This window comes from Canis lupus, chromosome 5, assembly GCF_011100685.1.
Source record: "Canis lupus familiaris isolate Mischka breed German Shepherd chromosome 5, alternate assembly UU_Cfam_GSD_1.0, whole genome shotgun sequence".
NCBI classification, from domain to species: domain Eukaryota; kingdom Metazoa; phylum Chordata; class Mammalia; order Carnivora; family Canidae; genus Canis; species Canis lupus.
Genome location: NC_049226.1, coordinates 68,996,825 through 69,016,453, shown reverse-complemented (window position 1 = coordinate 69,016,453; position 19,629 = coordinate 68,996,825). Strand labels below are relative to the sequence as shown.

At 44.0% G+C, this 19,629-nt stretch overlaps 1 protein-coding gene and 1 pseudogene across 2 annotated transcripts in view; both read left to right on the top strand.

The window, feature by feature from the left end:
- Positions 1-19,629, top strand: part of CDH13 (cadherin 13) — a 1,002,781-nt gene that overhangs the window by 975,443 nt on the left and 7,709 nt on the right. For both annotated transcript variants that reach the window (XM_038538175.1, XM_038538176.1), the window contains 2 exons: positions 9,953-10,186; positions 13,860-14,078. In XM_038538175.1, coding sequence (XP_038394103.1) covers positions 9,953-10,186; positions 13,860-14,078 — 453 coding nt within the window. The remainder of the gene's footprint in view (positions 1-9,952; positions 10,187-13,859; positions 14,079-19,629) is intronic.
- LOC102153286 lies at positions 16,690-18,141 on the top strand (annotated as a pseudogene).

Here is a 19,629-nt window from a genome sequence, read left to right as displayed (position 1 = left end):
TCTTCATGCTATGATCTAGGAATTTTACACCTAACTATATATCCAACAGAATTGTGGATATGTGTTCACCAAAATGCATGTGGCCGAATGTTAATAACGGCACTCTTCCTAGTAGCCCCCAAACGGGACGCTATTCAAATGCCCAACAAGTAAATTATGGTACAGTCACACAATTGAGCCTATGCAACACTGAGAATGAATGACCTGAGACTATTCACAATAACATGGGTGAATCTCACAAACAGTATTGAACAAATCAGGAAACCACATCATGAATGGTTCCATCTGTATAAAGTTCAAACACAAGCAAAACTAATCATTACTGCTAGACGACCTGGTGGATATGTTTTTTGATCCTATAATATTGGACTACATGGGTGTGTTCAGATTGTGAAAACTCTTCAAGCTGTATATTTATAGAAATATAAATGTTTCTATATTTTAATAAAAACTAAGCCAAAAAATGTACGACTACACAGAGAGCGCATACCTGGTCCACTGCACCTTCCCCAGGAGGGCTGTAACCAACCATTCGTGTATTCTCCAAGTACCTGTTTACCCTAGAGATAGACTCTCAGCATCCTACCATTCTATGGAAGGACAGTCTCAGCTGCTGATGGGCTGATACTGCCAGGAAAGCTGAGTGGCAGGATGTCTGCAGAGGGAACGAAGCGAAGTTCACATTCTCAGGTCCCCAGGATACCCTGCAAAAGGCAGAAGTGCTACCATCTTAATTTGCCACACACAGCTCTGCTTATCCAGTTGAGAATAATCACAAGGCAGCACCGAAAGAGAATTTTCTTTTAGGTATCTCTTAGAGACTAGAGATTGCAAGATCAAGATGGAGGGATACAAAAAGATAGTCAGAAGCAGGGCTGGGAACTTGTTCTGTGCTTAGCAGAAACAAAAAAATTCTTTGGACCTATTTGGTTGGAGCCCCGAAGTCAGTCTATATAGACTCTGGAACCATCCTTCACAATAATATTGACAATGACCAGGCTTAGACAGTTTGGGGAGGAAAGGCACATCAGCCCCTCCCTTCATATAGAGGCTAGGTTGTAATGCACAGGACAGTCAAGGATGTACAAGGCACTTTTCATAAACTGGTATCAATTTTAATGAGTTACAAATCACCTAACAACATGGTTCCATTATAACTGAAATGCTTCTGTTTTGCTAAAGCAGAACTGGCTATAGTTAAATGATTGGAAGAATAAAACACTTAATCCTATAGATTAATAAGGTGTGACCTTTCATGTTGGCAAGCATTTTATCTTGGGAGATGAATATCATTTACCTCATGTGATCCAGATTTTCTGAAAAGGTTAAGATAGTGCCTTCAGAGTACAGGAACCCTTCTGTTAAAAACTTCAACGAACACAGAAGTGCAAGCTTGTCTTTAGAAAGGGAGAAGAAATAATAACTGTTAAGGAAAATACCAAGGTGGAGAGAGAACATTCGGGAATGCAGTAAGATGGAATCCCTTTGGGGATGTGCTGACAATGGGGCAGAGCAGCAGCAATTAGCAGTGGCCAATCCCTGTGTGATTAGCTCTCCTGCTCAGGTAATCACCAGAAAGGTCAAATGTTAGTCTCGCTGTCTTATGTGGGCTGAAAACCATCACAAGCAATTTCTCCTAAGAGTTCAGGAATCCCACGGGAGATAGTCATGGGCAGGAAAGGCAGAGATGGCTGCTGATTCCCGGCTTACCGTCTTTTGCTCAGAATTCTGTTAGGCTGGCCCTCCCGCCTTCTTCTTACCTTTAACCTCCACTTTCTCCCCCGCCACCTGTTCTGAAATTGCACAGGCCTCAGCATTCCGTGATTGTTATTGATGGCCCTTACGCCCTCAGAGAAGATCTAAGTGTGACTCCAAACACTAAAGACAAATATTTTGCTTCAGTAAAGTCCCAAGTGCCCTCGCTCCCAGCACTCATGCTATACAGGAAGGAAAAAAGGGGAGGCGGGGAACCATCCCAGTTTTTCCTGGAGCTCAGTGCATGTGAGATGATTGGAGCCAGGAAGCCCACACTATCTCTAGCATCCATATTAAGTCTTGCTATGATTATCAAAGTGGCCCATTCCCTATCTATTTTCATTTTTGAAAAATAGGGGGAAGGAGAGCATAAAAACAAGCCAAATTATCGCTACATTCGGCAGCATGTTCTCATGACTTAGCAACTTGTGTAAAGTATATTTGAGTCTGCCAGTGAAAAATGTGATGTGGGTTCCCAAGAAGACACAGATATAGAACCAAGCAGAACAGCTGTAAGATTAAAATGGAATACACTGAGATAATGATTTTTCATAGGCTAAGATCTATCATGTCCCGACCTGCCTTTTCCCTCAGTCCCCTGTGTAATAGATGTTCGGATAATGCCAGTTGACTCAAAATTGAAATACTGTGCAGAGCACATTTAGATTGATTAAAAGAGAAAAAAAAAAATGTCGTTCAGCCCCATCATGAAATGCCTACCAAAAAACAACTGCCCCAAATTGGGGATGGGTGGGGGAATCTGAACTTCAAACATAAAGATCCGTGGTCCTTCTCTTTTTGTAGATCCACCAAGTTCTAGATTGCGTGGGGGCTGCCGTAAGATCATTTAGATTAATTCTTCTTAAAATATGCTAGTTTGGATAAAATCAAGCCATTAGTTATGATGGCAACCCAATTAAGCCAGTTTAACACCCCTTATCTCAGCTGTTATAGTAATTGAGGAAGAAAAGTAAATTGAAGACCTAGCCATCATTCCTCATTGCTTCAAGTACCAGTAAAATATCAATCACATTGAAAATCCTCGCTACAATTTTGTCACTGACAAAATGGCCCAATAAAAAACTCTTGAGATCTGGTAATAGAGAGGCTGCGACCAGAGCCATTTGTTGACAGCACAGCACAGTCTGAGGAGAGAGCGGGAGGCCCCGTGCTCTGCTATACCTGGACATGAGCCAGCTCCCCAACCTCATTGGTGTGAGATGTATGCTCCCTCCACCTCAGTTTCCCTCCCTTCCCCCTACTGGGTTGTTATAAAGACTAGAAATCATGAACGCAAAATTCCCAGCATCTAGTAAATACCTAACAAATATTTAAGTCAACTGACCTGAACTGAGCTCTGAACTGATTTTCTTTCCTTTCTTTTCTTTTTTCTAAAGATTTTATTTATTTATTCATGAGAGACACAGTGAGGGGGGCAGAGTAGGCAGAGGGAGAAGCAGGCTTCCTGTGGGGAGCCCGATGTGGGACTTGATCCCAGGACTCCAGGATCACTCTCTGAACCAAAGGCAGATGCTCAACCACTGAGCCACCCAGGTGCCTCCTGGACTGATTTTCTAAACTTACTGTAATAAAATCATCAGTGTCTGAGGTCAAGTAGAAAATGCCATGGTGGTGGTCTGAGCATTTCTCTAGGGAAGGGCTGAGCCACAGAGCCCTCCACTCAGAGTCAGGCTGTAAGAAAATTGACAGAACGTGCCGCCTTCTACGTGGACATCATGCCTCTGTCCGAATCGCGAGATTTAAGGCAACACTCACCTACTGGACAAGAGGACATTTCCATGTTGACCAGCCAGATCAACTGTCTTCAGCATAACATTTTCACACATTCTTTGGGAAAAGAAGCTGATTTGGGCACTAAAATATTGCCTGCAATACCCACCTCATGCATCCTGCTGAAGTGTCTCTTAGCTAGTTCTCCTCTATAGTCCCCATTTCCCAGTCTGGGGAAGAGCAAGGCAGTTGCACAGCCCCTGGCTAGAAGCCATCCCCCTAATGCTCCTGCACCACCACTCCCAATCCTGCTCTGCTGTGTGTTCAGGCTCCTGAGTCCAGCCTTCCAGCCCCAAGTCCCGCCACCCAACTGCACTGGCACCCAGATGGTCTTCCTGCACCCTCACACCTCATGCAAGTCCTCTCCTTCCATGCCTGCAGCATCCTCTGCTTTTATCAAAGCCATTCTTCTGCTTTAAAGTCTTTGGCCATCTTCCCACAAAATAGCCATACAATTTCCTCCTCCCAGAACTTCTCCCTCCCAGAATACTTCCAAAAGTATTCTCATTTCCTACACACGCAGATGCCATCTCCTCACAAAGGCTTCTGATCCATATCATGCCACACGAGCTCCCACAACACTTTATCCTCACGTTTTCCCATACTTCCCAGCACCGGTCCTTCATCTATTTACAAATCTGTTCCTGCCCTGGGGCTGCTGTTTCCTGCACAGGTCCAGCCTGGCACAGGGCAGAGTCCCAGTGAACAATTACTGATTGAATAGATGAAATGAGACCATCCTATTACGATTACTGATTGAATGAACAAAATGAGACCATCCTGTTTAGCATGGCCTCCAAATCAACTCTTCTAATTTTTTCCCCTTTTCTTTAAAGTTGGAAAAGTGGAAACAAACAAACAAACCAAAAAAAAAAAAAAAAAAACCCAAGTGTTGAATTAAAAAAAAAAAAAAAACAGCTCAGACTTTAGATTATTGCCTCCGCTGAAAGAATGTTTTAGTTTGAGTTAGGTGAATAATTGCCTCAGTTCTACATTAAGTATTACACGTGGAAACCTGGCACGATATTTTGCAAATCTATTTTCTGGCCAGGTTCTGGGTTGGTGTACTATTAAATTTTTCAAAATACAATGAAATTGGCAAGCTCTCCATTAACAAAGCAATTTTTTAAATGCTTGTGAATTTAAAAGCAACGAGATTCTTGGCTTATGAGACCCAAGCCAAAACAGATTTGTAAATACTGATACCGAAAAGCCAAAGCAAATAGAACATGGGCTAAACAAAGCAATACAAAGGATCATCTTCTCTAGAAGAACCCTGGTTTGCTCTCATTGTAAGCAAAAGATACAGGTAAGTATAGAAGCCTGTTCATATGAAGTAAAAGATGTGGCATTTATTTGCTCAGAGCTGCTTAGTGAAGGTTCAATAGATGCCCAAAAACATGAAGGGAAATTGGGGCCGAGTAGATTGCTGCACTCATGCCTCTTGCCCCTACAAACAAACCTCAGAAACTAGCTAGGGTGTTCGTTTTCTCTCAGGAGCTCACATGTGAACTTTGGCTCTCTGAAATCAACCCATCTTCCTGATTTTCCTCCCAAAATGTGGTCCTCAAGCTTCCCTGAGGCATCCAGCTGAGGTCTCTCTCCTTGTCACTGCTGTGGACTCCCTTCCCTGAGCCCCAGTTCCACAGACCCCATCCTACACAGCCTTTTTTTTTTTTTTCTCCCTTCGGTAGGATGAGGGAGGCCTGGAATAAAGACAGGGTCATTACTACCCTCAGGATAGAAGCAAGATAGAGATGGAAACTGTGGAAATATGAATGTATGCGACACATGTACGGAAAGAGCAATTCTTCATTAGCTTTTTCAAGTCAACCTAAAGGAACTCAAAAATCTACTGAGTACCTGTATATACCAGACTGGAGAACAGTCCTGATGCTCAGAGCCCACAGGGCTCAGGAATGAGCTTCCTGCTTTTCCCTCCTCTGTCTCTCTCTTTCCCTGCATTTTATTCCTCACTTAGGCAAACTCACTTTCCTATTCCCCATATTAAACCACTGGCACTCATGATTCCCAAGGTAGGACCCATGCTGTTGCCTCTAGACCCAGTTCAGGGAAGACATGGGATGAGGGACTAGAAAAATCTACTACTTCCCTGTACTTTGCAGAGCTAGCTCTGAAATTCTTGTTCAGATCCTAATACTCTGTGCATTTGAAGCCAGCCCATTCAACTGTGGGGAGACCAGAGACCCTACTCTTCTGAGGTGAGGGCCTCTCTTAAGGACATGTATCTGGAGCCTCGCAGCATGTGAAAACATGGTCCCTTCCATGCACATGTCCTCAACAGCATTATTCCTATGAGACAAAAAAGGAGAAACGGACCATATGTCCATCAAAATATGGACAAAATATGGACCCAGGAATGCAGTTTCATTCAGCCATAAAAAAGGAGGAAGTGGTTCATTCAACAGCATGGATGAACCTCAAAAACATGATGCCAAGTGAAAGAAGCCAGACATGAAAGGCCATGTACTCTGTGGTACCACTTACAGAAATGTCCAGAAAACACAAATCTGTAGAGAAAGAAAGTAGATCAGTGGTTGCCTAGAGCTGGAAGTAGTTATGGAGAGTTAGTACAAATGGGCCCAAGGTTTCTTTTGGGGGTGACGGAAAGGTTCTTAAATTAGGTAGTAGCAATAAGCACAACTCTATAAATTTACCAAATATCAATTCATTGTAAAAAACAAATAAAAGAGTGAGAGAAAAGAAAATAGAGTTGGTGAAATATTTTTAAATCCCTGTATAACTTTAGAATTTGGATTTCTGTTTCTGATTATTTTAATGGTTATGTTATTGTAAAGAAAATTTTAAAAAGAGAAGTATTATTTTAATGTTAATTACCTGGAGAGATAATCACCATTTAGGCTTCAGTATATTTCTTTCTAATCTTTTTCTATTTCTAATTATATATTTTTTAAATTAGGATTACACTGTGTTTTTACTTGTATTTTTTACTAACAAGATATAAAGAGAGAGAGAGAGAAAGAGTGTGTGTGTGTGTGTGTGTGTGTGTGTGTGTGTGTGTGTGATGGATCCTATCAGAAAAACCTCAGTATTTTTTGGCAAAAGTGGAAATCTGTTTGGTCAGGATTCTGAATAAAATAAGAGAAAATACCTATGAACAAAAAGGCAGCCCAGACCAGCTGCCTGAACACCAAGCACTCAGCTGTACTTATAGGATCTGCAGTGTTTTGGTGTGGAGGTAGGTGCATTTCTCTGGAAGCAGGACCATAGCCTTCATCAAATTTCCGAAGGGGAATCCACCTCCCATTCCATTTAAAAGTCACTACCAGGAATGGTTCATCTCTCAAGGGCCCTTCCTTCTCCTAATCTAAGACAGAAGTTTCTGCAGCCACAGGCAATCCCTCCACTCATTTGTAGGATGGACATCCTCTGATCCTTAAAGCATCTATCCTGAGAACATGGCCACGGACTCCTCTGGGGATGCTGCAAGGAGAAGGAATTACATTTCTTAGCTTCATATCCCAGTTTTGCTCATATTGAGGCTTTTTCCCTATTGAAATAGAAAAACCATAGAGGAGGGTCCAGTCTCAACCATGCTTTGTTTCTGACATTTGGTCATGCAGAGTGGTCCCTTGGGGGCTGCTGGAAAGGGGAGAGAAAGGGTAAGGGATTTTTGCTGAGTGTCGTGAAACCCAGAAGCTCCAATATTTCCTGGACCCCCGGAGCTATTGGAGCCAAATGGTCTTGTGAAGAGTCATTATATTCCAAATTACATCTGAATTTTGGACGCTGATTTTTCTCCATCCTGTTATGTCACCTGGAAGAGACTCTTTTCCAGAGGAGTTTGAGAGTCCAGTCTTCACCTCATCAATGAAAAAAAGATGCTCATTTTACTTAACTTCAGAAGAAGATATCACCAGCCTACCTTGGTAATAACACACCGGGATGCGAAGACAGTAGTATAATTAAGTTCACGAAAGGCTGATTCTTACAGCCATATTTCAAATACTCATACTGCTTTCTCATCCACTCTACCAAGTGATGGCACTTCATAATATATTCAGAGTAAAAAAATATAATGGATTCCTCTGAAATATTCAATTATTCAATAAAAAAAAAGAAAAATAATTTTTCAGTAAAGAAATTCAACCAAATGACTAAAGCTGACAGTGAAAAACCAACCTCAACGTAATTACGCATTTCTTTTGAGTTCTCGCTCCAACAAAAGTTGATGGCGTGCCACCATTAGAAATAGCCATCCTTCTGCTGATGAATGACGTCGGTGTTGCGACGTTAGCAGAGATTTATTGGAATGTTTATTCCGAAATTGTCCTTGGGTGTTGATATATTTAAATTCCCACCAGCCCCGCTAAAAAATGTCTATTCTCACTTCTTCATGACTCACTGCTCAGCTTCCTTCAAGCTCGTTTCTTCCCCATTAGTGGAAGCCTCTCATAAAGAAGTCACAAGTCACCTCCACCTAACGAAATGCCCTGGCTTCTCTTTACCCCTCATCCTTTGGGGCATCACAATGCATTTCACTGCTGCTCATTGCCTCCTCTTCCAAGTCACATCCTCTCTATCTTCTGCAAACCACCAGCTGCTCTTGAAACCCTGGGGTTTCCTGGGCCTCTACCGCTCTGCCATTTTGCACCATCGTGTTGGGTAGAACCATTTCAAAGGATCCAGGCTGACAGGTCTTCAGTCACTACCCAGCACCAACGTGTCTCCTAAGCGCTGCACACTTGTACACGGCGGGCGTGCTGAATCTAGGGGGCCTTTCGCACAGTCAGAGCTGAATTCCTGTCTTTCCACTGCCCACTACCTTTCATCATTTTTTTTCCAGCAGCCTCATCTGAGTGCCTGATAACCAAGACAAGGCATTTCTTTCTTATTCAAACTGCCCACATCATGATTCAGTCTGCTGCTGGTCTCCTTGCCTCCAGCGTCCAACATCTCCCGCCCACAGCAGTGTGATTCCAAAAATAATTCTGATCGGATTTGTCCTGCTGCCTCTCTGAAAAACCTCTGGTGACTTCATGTGCTCTGGAGAATCAGCACAAGCAACTCGTCATGACAACCAAGGCCCCATGCCCTCCCAGACGTCTCTGAGCTCGTCTCCTTGCCATCCTTCCAAACACCCTGCGGCAGGGCACAGCCCACGATGGCACTGGGTGACTTTGCGTGCATCCACGGAGGCCAGGAAGCAAAGCTTGAGCCACAGCCAATTTGAGTGTTGGCGGAACGTCTTGTGACCCTCCTGGAACGGTGGGCACAGGAGGCTTATAGGAGCTGCTAGAGTACATGTCTCACTGGCCTACCTGGATTCCCCAGGAGGCTGTCACTGGACAGGTTCTCATATCCTTCTGGGCAGATGTGTGATGATGCTTCCCGCCCACCCCTGTGAGGGTACCGCTGCAAGCTCCCCAAGTGCTGAGGGAAGCAGCCTCAAAGTGGCTCCTCAGCAACAGGGCTGCAGTCACCTGGCCCTTTGTGCTGAGTGTCACCTGCCCAAGAGCTGTCTCTACCTGTTTGCCCTTTTATTGCCTAGGTAAGGATGGAATAACCAGCCTGAATCTAAAAAGGACTCACCATGTCTTCACCAGCAGAATCTGTGAGAGCGACCTTGCCTTGCCTTGCACTTGGCATATCACCCTGGGCTCAAATACTCACTAGCCTTCGAACCCCCGTGTGATTCAGAACACAATTTTAAACTTGATGAGCATTTCAAGAAATAAACATAGTACGAGGTGAAATAAGATTGGGCTTGGAAGTGCACATGAGGATAGGGAAAATAAAATGGAGCCAGACCCTAGGTTAGGACACAAAATTAGAGTACCATGTTTTAGAGGTGAGCCAAATCCTTTTTGGAATAGGGCAAATCTGCATGCTTGCAATTTGTGGCCTGCAAATTGGGATCTAACTTTTCTCACAGATATTAGGAACTGTTAATGAAAAAAAAGGGGGGGGGGGACTGTTAATGAGTGGTTTGTCCCAAAAGAAAACCTCTACTGTATAGACGATTAAAAATAAATTTTAAAAAAGGTAAATAAACTCACTGTGAGTCTTATTGAAATGAAACACCTTTTTCTTTAAATGAAAAACAGCATCACACGTGTGCTTATAAGGAGCTTTTTTAAAAATAACATTCTCTAAAATGTGTGTGTCAGGATGGCTTGTGTGCTAGAAGCTTTGCATTCTACAGGTAATGGCTAAAGAATTTAAATCGAAAGTTTTATATACGAGAAAAGGCCTTTTTAAGTAAACCACTAGACTTTGTACACATATGTAAGCCAGTCCGTCCGTCCTGCTTGAAACCTGTTAGCAATAATAAAGGTGTCCAGCGCACTGGAGGAAAACGCTGTGGCAGATTGCTCTGGCCGGGGACCAGCTGCCTGCTAAACATCTCCCTCCTTCCCCGTAGGCAACCCTCCCGCTACCGGTACCGGAACTTTGCTGATAACTCTGGAGGACGTGAACGACAATGCCCCCTTCATTTACCCAACAGTCGCTGAAGTCTGTGATGATGCCAAAAACCTCAGCGTTGTGATTTTGGGAGCATCAGATAAGGATCTCCACCCAAATACGGACCCTTTCAAATTTGAGATCCACAAACAAGCTGTTCCCGATAAAGTCTGGAAGGTCTCCAAGATCAACAGTAAGTCAAGTTAAACATTCTGTGGCTGTTCCTCTAGCTTTGAAGCCTGGCCTCCCTGGCCTGCCGTCCTCTCCCACACTGTTCCTCCCTCCTCCTCCTCCCTCCTCTCCTCCTCCTCCTGCCTCCTGCTCCCTCCTGGCCTCACATGGTTGACTTTGAGCGATTCACCCTTTACCTCTACCAGCACTCACCACTTTCCCGCTAGCAAATGAATGCAATCTGTGCAAACACATAGAGGTTCCTTATAAATGCAAACACCCAAGTTTTCTCATTTGTTTCTTATCTTTTCTATCCTGTGCATGGTACACTGTGTGCCCCGTGCTGTACACCCCGTGCTGGTCACTGTATACTCTGTACCGTACACTATGTACTATATACTATACACTCCATACCATGCCTCCTATTATATCTAAACCCTATACTGACACTTCATGCTATGCTTCCTGTACTCTCCATCCTATACTATACACTCTATATGCATCCTATACTGTTTATTCTATGCTGTATCCTATACTCTATACTGTACACTCCATCCTATGCTGCCCATACTATACACTTTATACTGTGCATCCTATACTGTACAATCTATGCTGTATATCCTATACTCTCCATCCTATACTGTACACTCTATACTAGTGGCCACTCACACTCTACATCCTATAAGGACACTCCGTACTATGCATCCTATACTATATAATATGCATCTTATACTGCACAATATATGCTGTGTATCCTCACTCTACTATACATCCTATACTCTACACCCCATACCGTACACTCCATACTCTGCATCCTATATTATATGCTCTATGCCATGCATCCTATACTGTACATTCTATGCTGTGTATCCTATACTCTCTGTCCTATACTACACTCTATACTAGTGGCTCCTCACACTCTACACCCTATACTGACACTCCACGCTATGCATCCTATACTGTACACTCTATACTCTACATCCTATACTATACACTCTATACTATGCATCCTATACTGCACAATCTATGCTGTGTATCCTATACTCTATATACTGTACACTCCATACTATGCATCCTAAGACTGTACATCCTACACTGTACACTCTGCCTCCTGTACCACACACTCTGTACCCTCCACCCACCCAACCTTCAGTCTTGAGAAGCCAGGATCTCTGCTTCTCCCCGAGTGTATTGTGACTCAGCTGTCTCTTCTCCCAGAGAGCTGTGCCGATATTGACTCTCACCCGCAATTAAAGAGAGATTTTCCATGGTATACTTGTTCTCATAGATGACTAAAGAAATAAGAAGCACTGGTATAATGACCTGTATAGAGTCTTAGCTTCTCACCCATCATTTTCCACTTTACGCAGCAAAATTAGCTTTGTCTTTGCAACAACCAGGGCTTTGATATTCAACTGTGATATCATCGCCCATCTGTCCTATCCCTCATGTAGAACACTTGCAAGCCATGTCTCTTTCTACCAGTCTTTCCATGCGGGAAGGTGGAATTCGTGGGTTGGCCCCACATTTCCCATCTGCCTTACTAATACTGAAACACCAATACTGACCGAGGCAGCATTCCTAATGCCCACCTCCCTCCCTGTGACAACTGTGAATTCACTACTGAGTTCACCTTGTTTTGGAAGAAATTAAAAAACCAGAATCCATGCAGTGGATGCACACTCTGTCTCCAGTAGTGAACTTCTCCTGCAATGGACCCAGCCCGGGTACCCTCCCCATCCACCAGCGGTAGACTTTTCGAGAGGGATTGGGAATTACGCATTTCATTAAGTCTTGAAAATGTGCTGTACAATTGTGCATAAAATTTTCTATTAAAAAATCTCATATGTGTTGAATGGCCTTATCTCATATCTCATTTTATTAGTGCCTTCCTCTTGTTATTGATTCCATTCGCCTGTTTGTCTATTTTATTGCTTTTTAAAGAATGAGTTCTGTTACACTGATTACTTTTAATTAAAACAGCCCTCCCCTTGTTTGAGGGGTTAGTGCTTCCTTTGCTAGCTTTTGTAGCTCTAGCAGATTGGAATAACCACCAGTTCTTTAAAGAAAGTTCTCTGGAACTTTCTTACTTGAGTCTCTCATCCAAGTGAGGGAGATGAAAGAATGTTCTTGCATTATTAACCTGCCACCCCAGTAGGGTGACTACACATGTTGGTTGTTTCTGCTGCTTCTCCTTCTGGTCAGGGTGACATTTCACCTGTTTCTGTTTTCATCTCATTGCTCTGTCTTCCTCGTGGTTTTATTTAGGAGATAAATGTCTTCTCAGTTCTTTTCCTGGTCCTTCTTTTTTTTTCTTTAATACCTAGCACTCTTCATGCCCAGAAAGGGGAAAGTCAAAAAAAAAAAAAAAAAAAGGAGGTGAGGGGAGGCACCTGGGTGGTTCAGTCAGTTGGGTTCAGGTGGTGATCTCAGAGTTGTGAGGTTGAACCTCATGTCGGGCTCCATGCTCTGTGCAGAGTCTGCTTGAGATTTTCCCTCTCTCTCTGCCCCTCCCCTCACTCACATGCTCTCACACATTCTCTCTCACCTTCTCTCTCTCTCTCTCTCTAAAAAAAAGAAAAAAAATCCCTAGTCATCTGAGTTCCTGAAAAATGAATAGCCCAAGGCTAAACAGGGGACAGTTTGGGATGACCATTTCTGCACACTGCCCAAAACTGGGCTCACAGCACATACTCCCACCAAACAAGGGCCTAAAGTTCAGTGCCCTGCTGGGGTGAAGCTGCCGGTTCCCACCCAGATCCAGAGCTGCGGCTGAGGACTGATAAAGCTGTAGGCTATAGAACCTGCCCCCCATGGGGGTCCTGCCTACATTTAGAGTGAGTGGATGATTTGGGAGTGATTTTGGGTTTTGAGGTGTTTGTGGGGGTCTAAGAATTTATTTTGATTATTTGAATTTGAATTCTTGAATAAAACTGCTCTGAGCTGATCATTTCCTTTTTTTTCTTTTTTACTTTTTTCCAGCTTCACTGAAGAAGAGTTGATGAATAAAAATTGTGTATATTTAAGATGCACAGTATGACGATGTGAGAGTGGGTTTTTAAGTCAGTTTTTCTAGATGTTGAATGTGATCTTTGCAAAAATGGTTTTATCAGGGTAATAAATTCGCAGGAGGAAGTTCTTAGTATGTGGTCATCTTCACAAAAGTAGGTCCCCGGGTTGCCTGGGTGGCTTAGTCAGTTAAGCATCTGCCTTCAGCTCAAGTCATGACCCCGGGGTCCTGGGATCAAGCCTCACGATCGGTTCCCCTGCTTATCGAGGAGGAGTCTGCTTCTCCTTCTCCCTCTTCCCCTCCCCTGGCTGTCTCTCTCTCTCTCTCTCTCTCTCTCTCTCTAAGTAAAATCTTAAAAAAAAAAAAAAAGGGTGGGCCCCCTTGAAATAGATTATCACAGCCCTGAGCCACAGGACTCCTTGGCAGCAGAATGTTCCATCTGGCACTGTCCTATGCCACAACCACCTGCTACGTGTGGCTGCTGGACACTTGAGGTGTGGGCTCATGCACCTGAGAATCTAAATTTGGATTTTGATTTGCTATTAATGAATTTAAGTTTAAAGGTGCCCATGGTTATAAACCAACACGCATTGCCAATTTGGTGTGGTTTTCGTCGCCAAAAGCTCACTCTTTTGTTTGGGAAAGTCTAACCCTCACTCACAAAGGTCCTCCTTTGTCTCCACAGATACACATGCCCTGGTAAGCCTTCTTCAAAACCTGAACAAAGCAAACTACCACCTGCCCATCATGGTGACAGATTCAGGGAAGCCCCCCATGACGAACATCACGGACCTCAGGGTACAAGTGTGCTCCTGCAAGAACTCCAAAGTTGACTGCAACGCGGCGGGGGCTCTGCACTTGAGCATGACCTCACTCCTGCTCGTCTCTCTCTTCACTCTGGCTTGTAAGTAGCCCAGCTCCAGAGCATGCATGAGTCCAGAACACACCTTCACAGAGCCACTGGGTTTTTATAGCTTTCAAAACAATTCATCCCAGAGGAAGCATTCATTCTTGGTTTATGTCTGTATAATAGAAAGTGTTACATGTGAAAGTGTTCCAACTACTGTTGAAAGGCATCTTCACATGCCCCTGCCAGCCAGTCTGAGGAATTGTGCAAAGACATCCATTGCAGCCCACAGATCAGGTGATGAGAAGCTTCCTGCTGATGCCACCGAATTTAGGCTAATGAGAATGTGCCACGTTAGGTAACTAGTCTGCTGGGGCTTTGTTTCTCTCTCTATTGTGTGGAATAATCTTTTGCAAGGCTGAAGTAGGTATGCTGCTTTTTTAAGAACAGTTGTGAGAATTCCTGGTCGGAGGCTGGGCCATAGGAAAAGAGATAAATGCATAATTCACACATTTTTTTTTCCACTGACTGGTAGTAATGGCTGTAATATAATGAAGCATTATTTTAAACAAATGAATTGTTATGCATGAGCATAAAATGAATAGATGTGTGTATCTAATATTTCCTATGCATATGACTAGCCCAACGTTAACCTTAGCAATTACTCACATGTAGGTAATGCCATCACATCCTCTTGGGTTTGGGTATTTCTATTTTAAGAAGGTTATCAGTATAATTATGCATCGGGAGCTTGATAATTTGATAATTAGGAAAAAAGGAACAGAAGTTATTACTTCCTAGTGACAGTGGTAAGTGGGGCCCAATATCAGACATTTGCTGTGTATAAAGCTCTGTGCTGGGCCAGAATCCTGGGGGCAGAATTAAGGGGAACATCTTATAATGAGAAATGTCTCTTTGGATGGATGGATAGATGGATGGATGGATGGATGGATGGATGGATGGATGGATGGACAAATGGATGGACAGATAAAAGGATGGATGAATGGAGGGATGGATAGATGGAAGGATGGAGGGATAGAAGGATGGAGGGATGAGGGGGGAATGGAAGGACAGATGGATGATAAATGGAAGGATGAATGGAAGGATGGGTGGATGGATGAATGGAAGGACACATGGATGGACAGATAGAAGGATGAATGGATGGAGGGATGGATGAAACGAAAGAAGGATGGATAGAAGAAAATATATTCCTCTCTCTTCTTTTTTCTTTCTTCTTCCTTTTTCTTCAAGAAGTAGAATATCACAGATAAAAGTGAAAATCCTTATGTTTTTTCCCCAGTTTCATTTCCTATTCTCTCTCTCCCCAGAGAAAATACGATCATGACTCAGAGTGTATCCAGATGTTATTTTATTTTAAAGATTCTTACTTATTTGAGAAAGAGAGAGAGAGAAACAAGCAGGGGGAGAAACAGGAAGAGGGAGAAGCAGACTCCCCCCTTTGAGCAGGGACCTCGAAGTGGGGCTCCATCCCAAGATCCTAAGATCATGACCTGAGCCAAAAGCAGACACTCAATTGGCTGACCCCCCCAGGAGCCCCCAGGTGTGATTTTATATGTTTACTATACACGTGCACACATACACACACACACACACTTATAGTTATATTTTGTGCAGTTTACAAAACTTCTGTAATTCCTGTTATACTGAGCATTATGTCCTGTAACTTGCCTTTCGTCCTCCCCACATTACACTTCCAAGATCCCTCTATGTTATTCTAGTCTGGAGGGTTGGCTAACTTTTCCCCTAAAGTGCTGGGCAGCAAATATTCTGGGATCTGTGGACCACATCAGCTTTGTCACATATTCCTTTTTGTTGTTGTTTCTGTCTCTTGTTTTCTACCACTCTAAAAGAGTGAAACCATTCTCAGCTCAAGAGCCGCACAGACACACTCTGGCCCAACAACCATAGGTTACCCCTGCTCCAGTTCATTCTTTCAAACTGCTAGAGTATCTGTCACATGAACACCATGCAATGTATTCCCCCAATGAGCAGGAGCATTAGGATTATTTACAGTGCCCTTCTATGATCAATGCTAGCAGTAAACATCTGGAATCTGTTTTCCACCAGCTTCTCAAGTCAGTGCTTGGCAGACGGCAAGCTCCACACAGGGTCTGGTTTCTAGGAGTCATTGGAGCTCACACAGAACATAGCCTATGTAAACTAGAGGGCACTACCTCCTGCATGATTGCAAAGAAGAAAGTGTTGTGTGGTGCATGTGTCCAGGTGTGTGTGTGTGTGTGTGTGTGCGCACATGCACATGCATAAATGCGCAGAGAGAGAGGAGATAATGGAGTGACACTCACACATCACCATATACCCAGTTGCACAACATCAAAGCCTGACTCTTGATGGCATTGCTTTGAAGAACCAAGGCTCTGCAGGATGCTGCTCACTTCTCAGCTGTTCTGGACTGCCAGTGAGCTTTTTAAAATAGAGACTTCCTGGGGATCCCTGGGTGGCGCAGCGGTTTAGCGCCTGCCTTTGGCCCAGGGCGCGATCCTGGAGACTCGGGATCGAATCCCACATCGGGCTCCCGGTGCCTGGAGCCTGCTTCTCCCTCTGCCTGTGTCTCTGCCTCTCTCTCTCTCTCTCTCTGTGACTATCATAAATAAATAAAAATTAAAAAAAAAATAGAGACTTCCTGAACATGGTGGATGAGGATGTATTTATTCTGCTGAAGAATCAAGAGTAGAAGTCATTCCTGAAAGAAGACATAGCATAAATTCAACACGCTGAAGAATTTCTTCTCAAGCCTGAGTCCAAGGTGGCTCACTTGGACACATCTCAGGGGCCCCTGTTGCTCAAGGATTGTGCTAAGCTGAATGTAACCATGACACACCTTGTGGTTCAAATCCTCTGAAGTGGGATATTGGGAGATTGGGGGCAATACTGGGACAGGTTCCACTCATCTTGACAAGCCCTCCAACCCCTCTCCCCATGAGATGGTAGCCTGGATCCGACGGATACTTCGAGTAGAGAAGACAGGACACAGTGGTATTCTGGATTCCAAGGTGATGGCTAATCATGTACAAAGAATGAGCCACTCACTTGATGAAATGCCCAGAGAGGCAGACAAAGAGTATGTGGGAATTGTCCAGCTACACAGTGCTCCTGAAGGAGGCACTCAATGTTGTGGGGCCCTAGGAACTCTGACAGATGCCTTATTCCAGAAAACCCCACATAATGCTGCAGGAAAGAGGCCACTCCAAGTGCAGACCATATACAAGAGCAAGATGATCAAAAGAAGACTAGGAATCTTTTGAGTGAGTCGTGAGGCTGGTACCTATGTTCAGACACTGTGTGTGCACCTTGGTTTGTTATCAAGAGTTGGTGGTCAGATGCAGGAACTTTGGAGGGTTCCTTCTGGCATGATGAGTGGGAAGGACCATCTGGGGCAATGCATGATGTGCCTGATGCCAGTGGCTGTATGACAACCACAAGGATGAGAGTCACCTGCGGCAAGTTGTTCACCCTTGAGAAAAGCTACTGACTTCTCATCAGTGGCTAGTGACAAAAGATAGTGCAGTGAGCACAATCTGCTATGGGACAAAGATCATGCTTCCAGGCATTCTCCAATTTGAGGATGGCATCAGAGTCATTCAGGAGATGGTGGTCATCACCACCAAAGGGGAAGCAATCTGTGTGGCTGTTGCATTAATGACCACAGCAATGATCTCTGCCTATGATCATGGTACAGTAGCCAAGATCAAGAGAGTAATCACGGAGCAAGACACTTACCCTCAGAAGTGGGGTTTAGGTCCAAAGGCAAGAGGCTGATGATCAAGCAGGGCCTTCAGGATAGGCATGGCAAGCCGTCAGACAGCACACCTCCCACCTGGATCAGGAATATGTGCACTAGGGGGGCACTTGACAGGATGAGCACTGGGTGTTATTCTGTATGTTGGCAAATTGAACACTAATAAAAATAAATTTATTTTTTAAAAAAAGGAATATGTGCACTAGAGTGCCTGCAAAGAGAGGCAGGCCTGGGTGGCTTAGTTGGTTGAGGGTCTGGCTCAGATCATGATCTTGGGGTTGTGAGATCAGACCCTACGTCTGACTCTGTGCTCAGAAAGGAGTCTGCTTCTCTCTCTCTCTCTCTCTCTCTCTCTCTCTCTCTCTCTTCCTCCCTCCCTCCCTCTCTCCCTTGCTCCTTTCTCCCTCCCTCCCTCCCTCTCTCCCTTGCTCCCTTTCTCCCTCCCTCCCTCCCCTGGCTCACACACATGCATATTCTCTCTCTCTCTCTCTCTCTCTCTCTCTCTCTCTCTCTCTTTCAAATAAATAAATAAATCTTTAAAAGGGGAGTAGGGGGGCTGAAGCAGTACGAGCCCCACAGGGAGTGGCCAAAGTGGTAAAAGCCCCAAAGTGGAAGCAAGAGTGAAAGTGACAAAACCTCAAGAAGGAAAAGAAGAAGAAGGATAAGAAGGCCAGAGCTGTTCTAGAGAGTTGGGTGATCCAGGCAATGGAGACAGTGACACCACTAAAAAGGAAGAAGAAGAAGGAAATAAAATGGAAGGGTTTCTGAATCATGGACACCACATTAAGCACTGTGTCAAGTTGGGAGGAGAAATTAAAACCTTACTGAGAAAACACAATTCCTTTTGTTCTTGAGGAAACTGAACACAGGTCCCAGGAAGGGTAGAGAGGTCCAGCACATTTTAGCTGCCACCTGAGAACGACCTGATGTGACCTGGTGTGCTCATCCCACCCCATCCTGTTTTAAGGATAAGGGTGAAGGAGGCAGGTTCAATACACCCCTGCTCTGCTTGAGAGAGCTGAGAATCCTCTCCTGCAAACCCAGCACAGCCTAGGAACCCTCTGCGGCTATTTGTCGATGGCTGTTTTAACATCATCACCCTCTCTTGGATTGCAACAACCCATTTAAAAATTTTCTAAACATGGCTCAGTGAAATGATATGGAGCAAATAATAGATCTGAACCACATTGTTCACTGCGGGGGGGGGGCGCGGGGGGGGGAATAAATCTTTTCTCCCTTGTCCGAGGACAGTGGTGTGTTCTGGTGTCAAAGCCACCTGGCACCCCATATTTCCCTGCCACCTGCAGGCCATCTTGTGGGCTATTTCCAGCCCCCCTCTGGCTTAGTGGTCCTTTGTGTGCTCCTTCAGAGCCTGCATGTACAGCCTCATGCACCTGAATCCCCCCCTCCTACTTATGTTTGTGACACAAGCTAAAAAACTGCTCTGTATTTTCCTCTTTTCATGCTCCTTTACTTTCAAAGGATGCAATTAGTCCTCCCCACTGCTGGGAGAAGGTTGTAACTTTTACTAATGAAAATTTATTTGTTTTTAAGGTAAAAAATAATAATCATAATAATAATAAAATAGGGAGACTTCCTACCTCACTTGTTGAAATACAGATTCCTAACTATGGAACCAACATCCCAGGTGACAGTGGCCTGCAGCACACAGGCCCAGTGTTTGTGTTATTTACACAGCATTTTTAATAATAAGATGTATGTCTGCTACTATCAACCCATATATTAAATATCAGTAAGACTTAACCTATTTGTGTAGATTAAAGGAGATATAAACAATGTGGAAGTATTTCCCTCTTATCAACCAGGGAT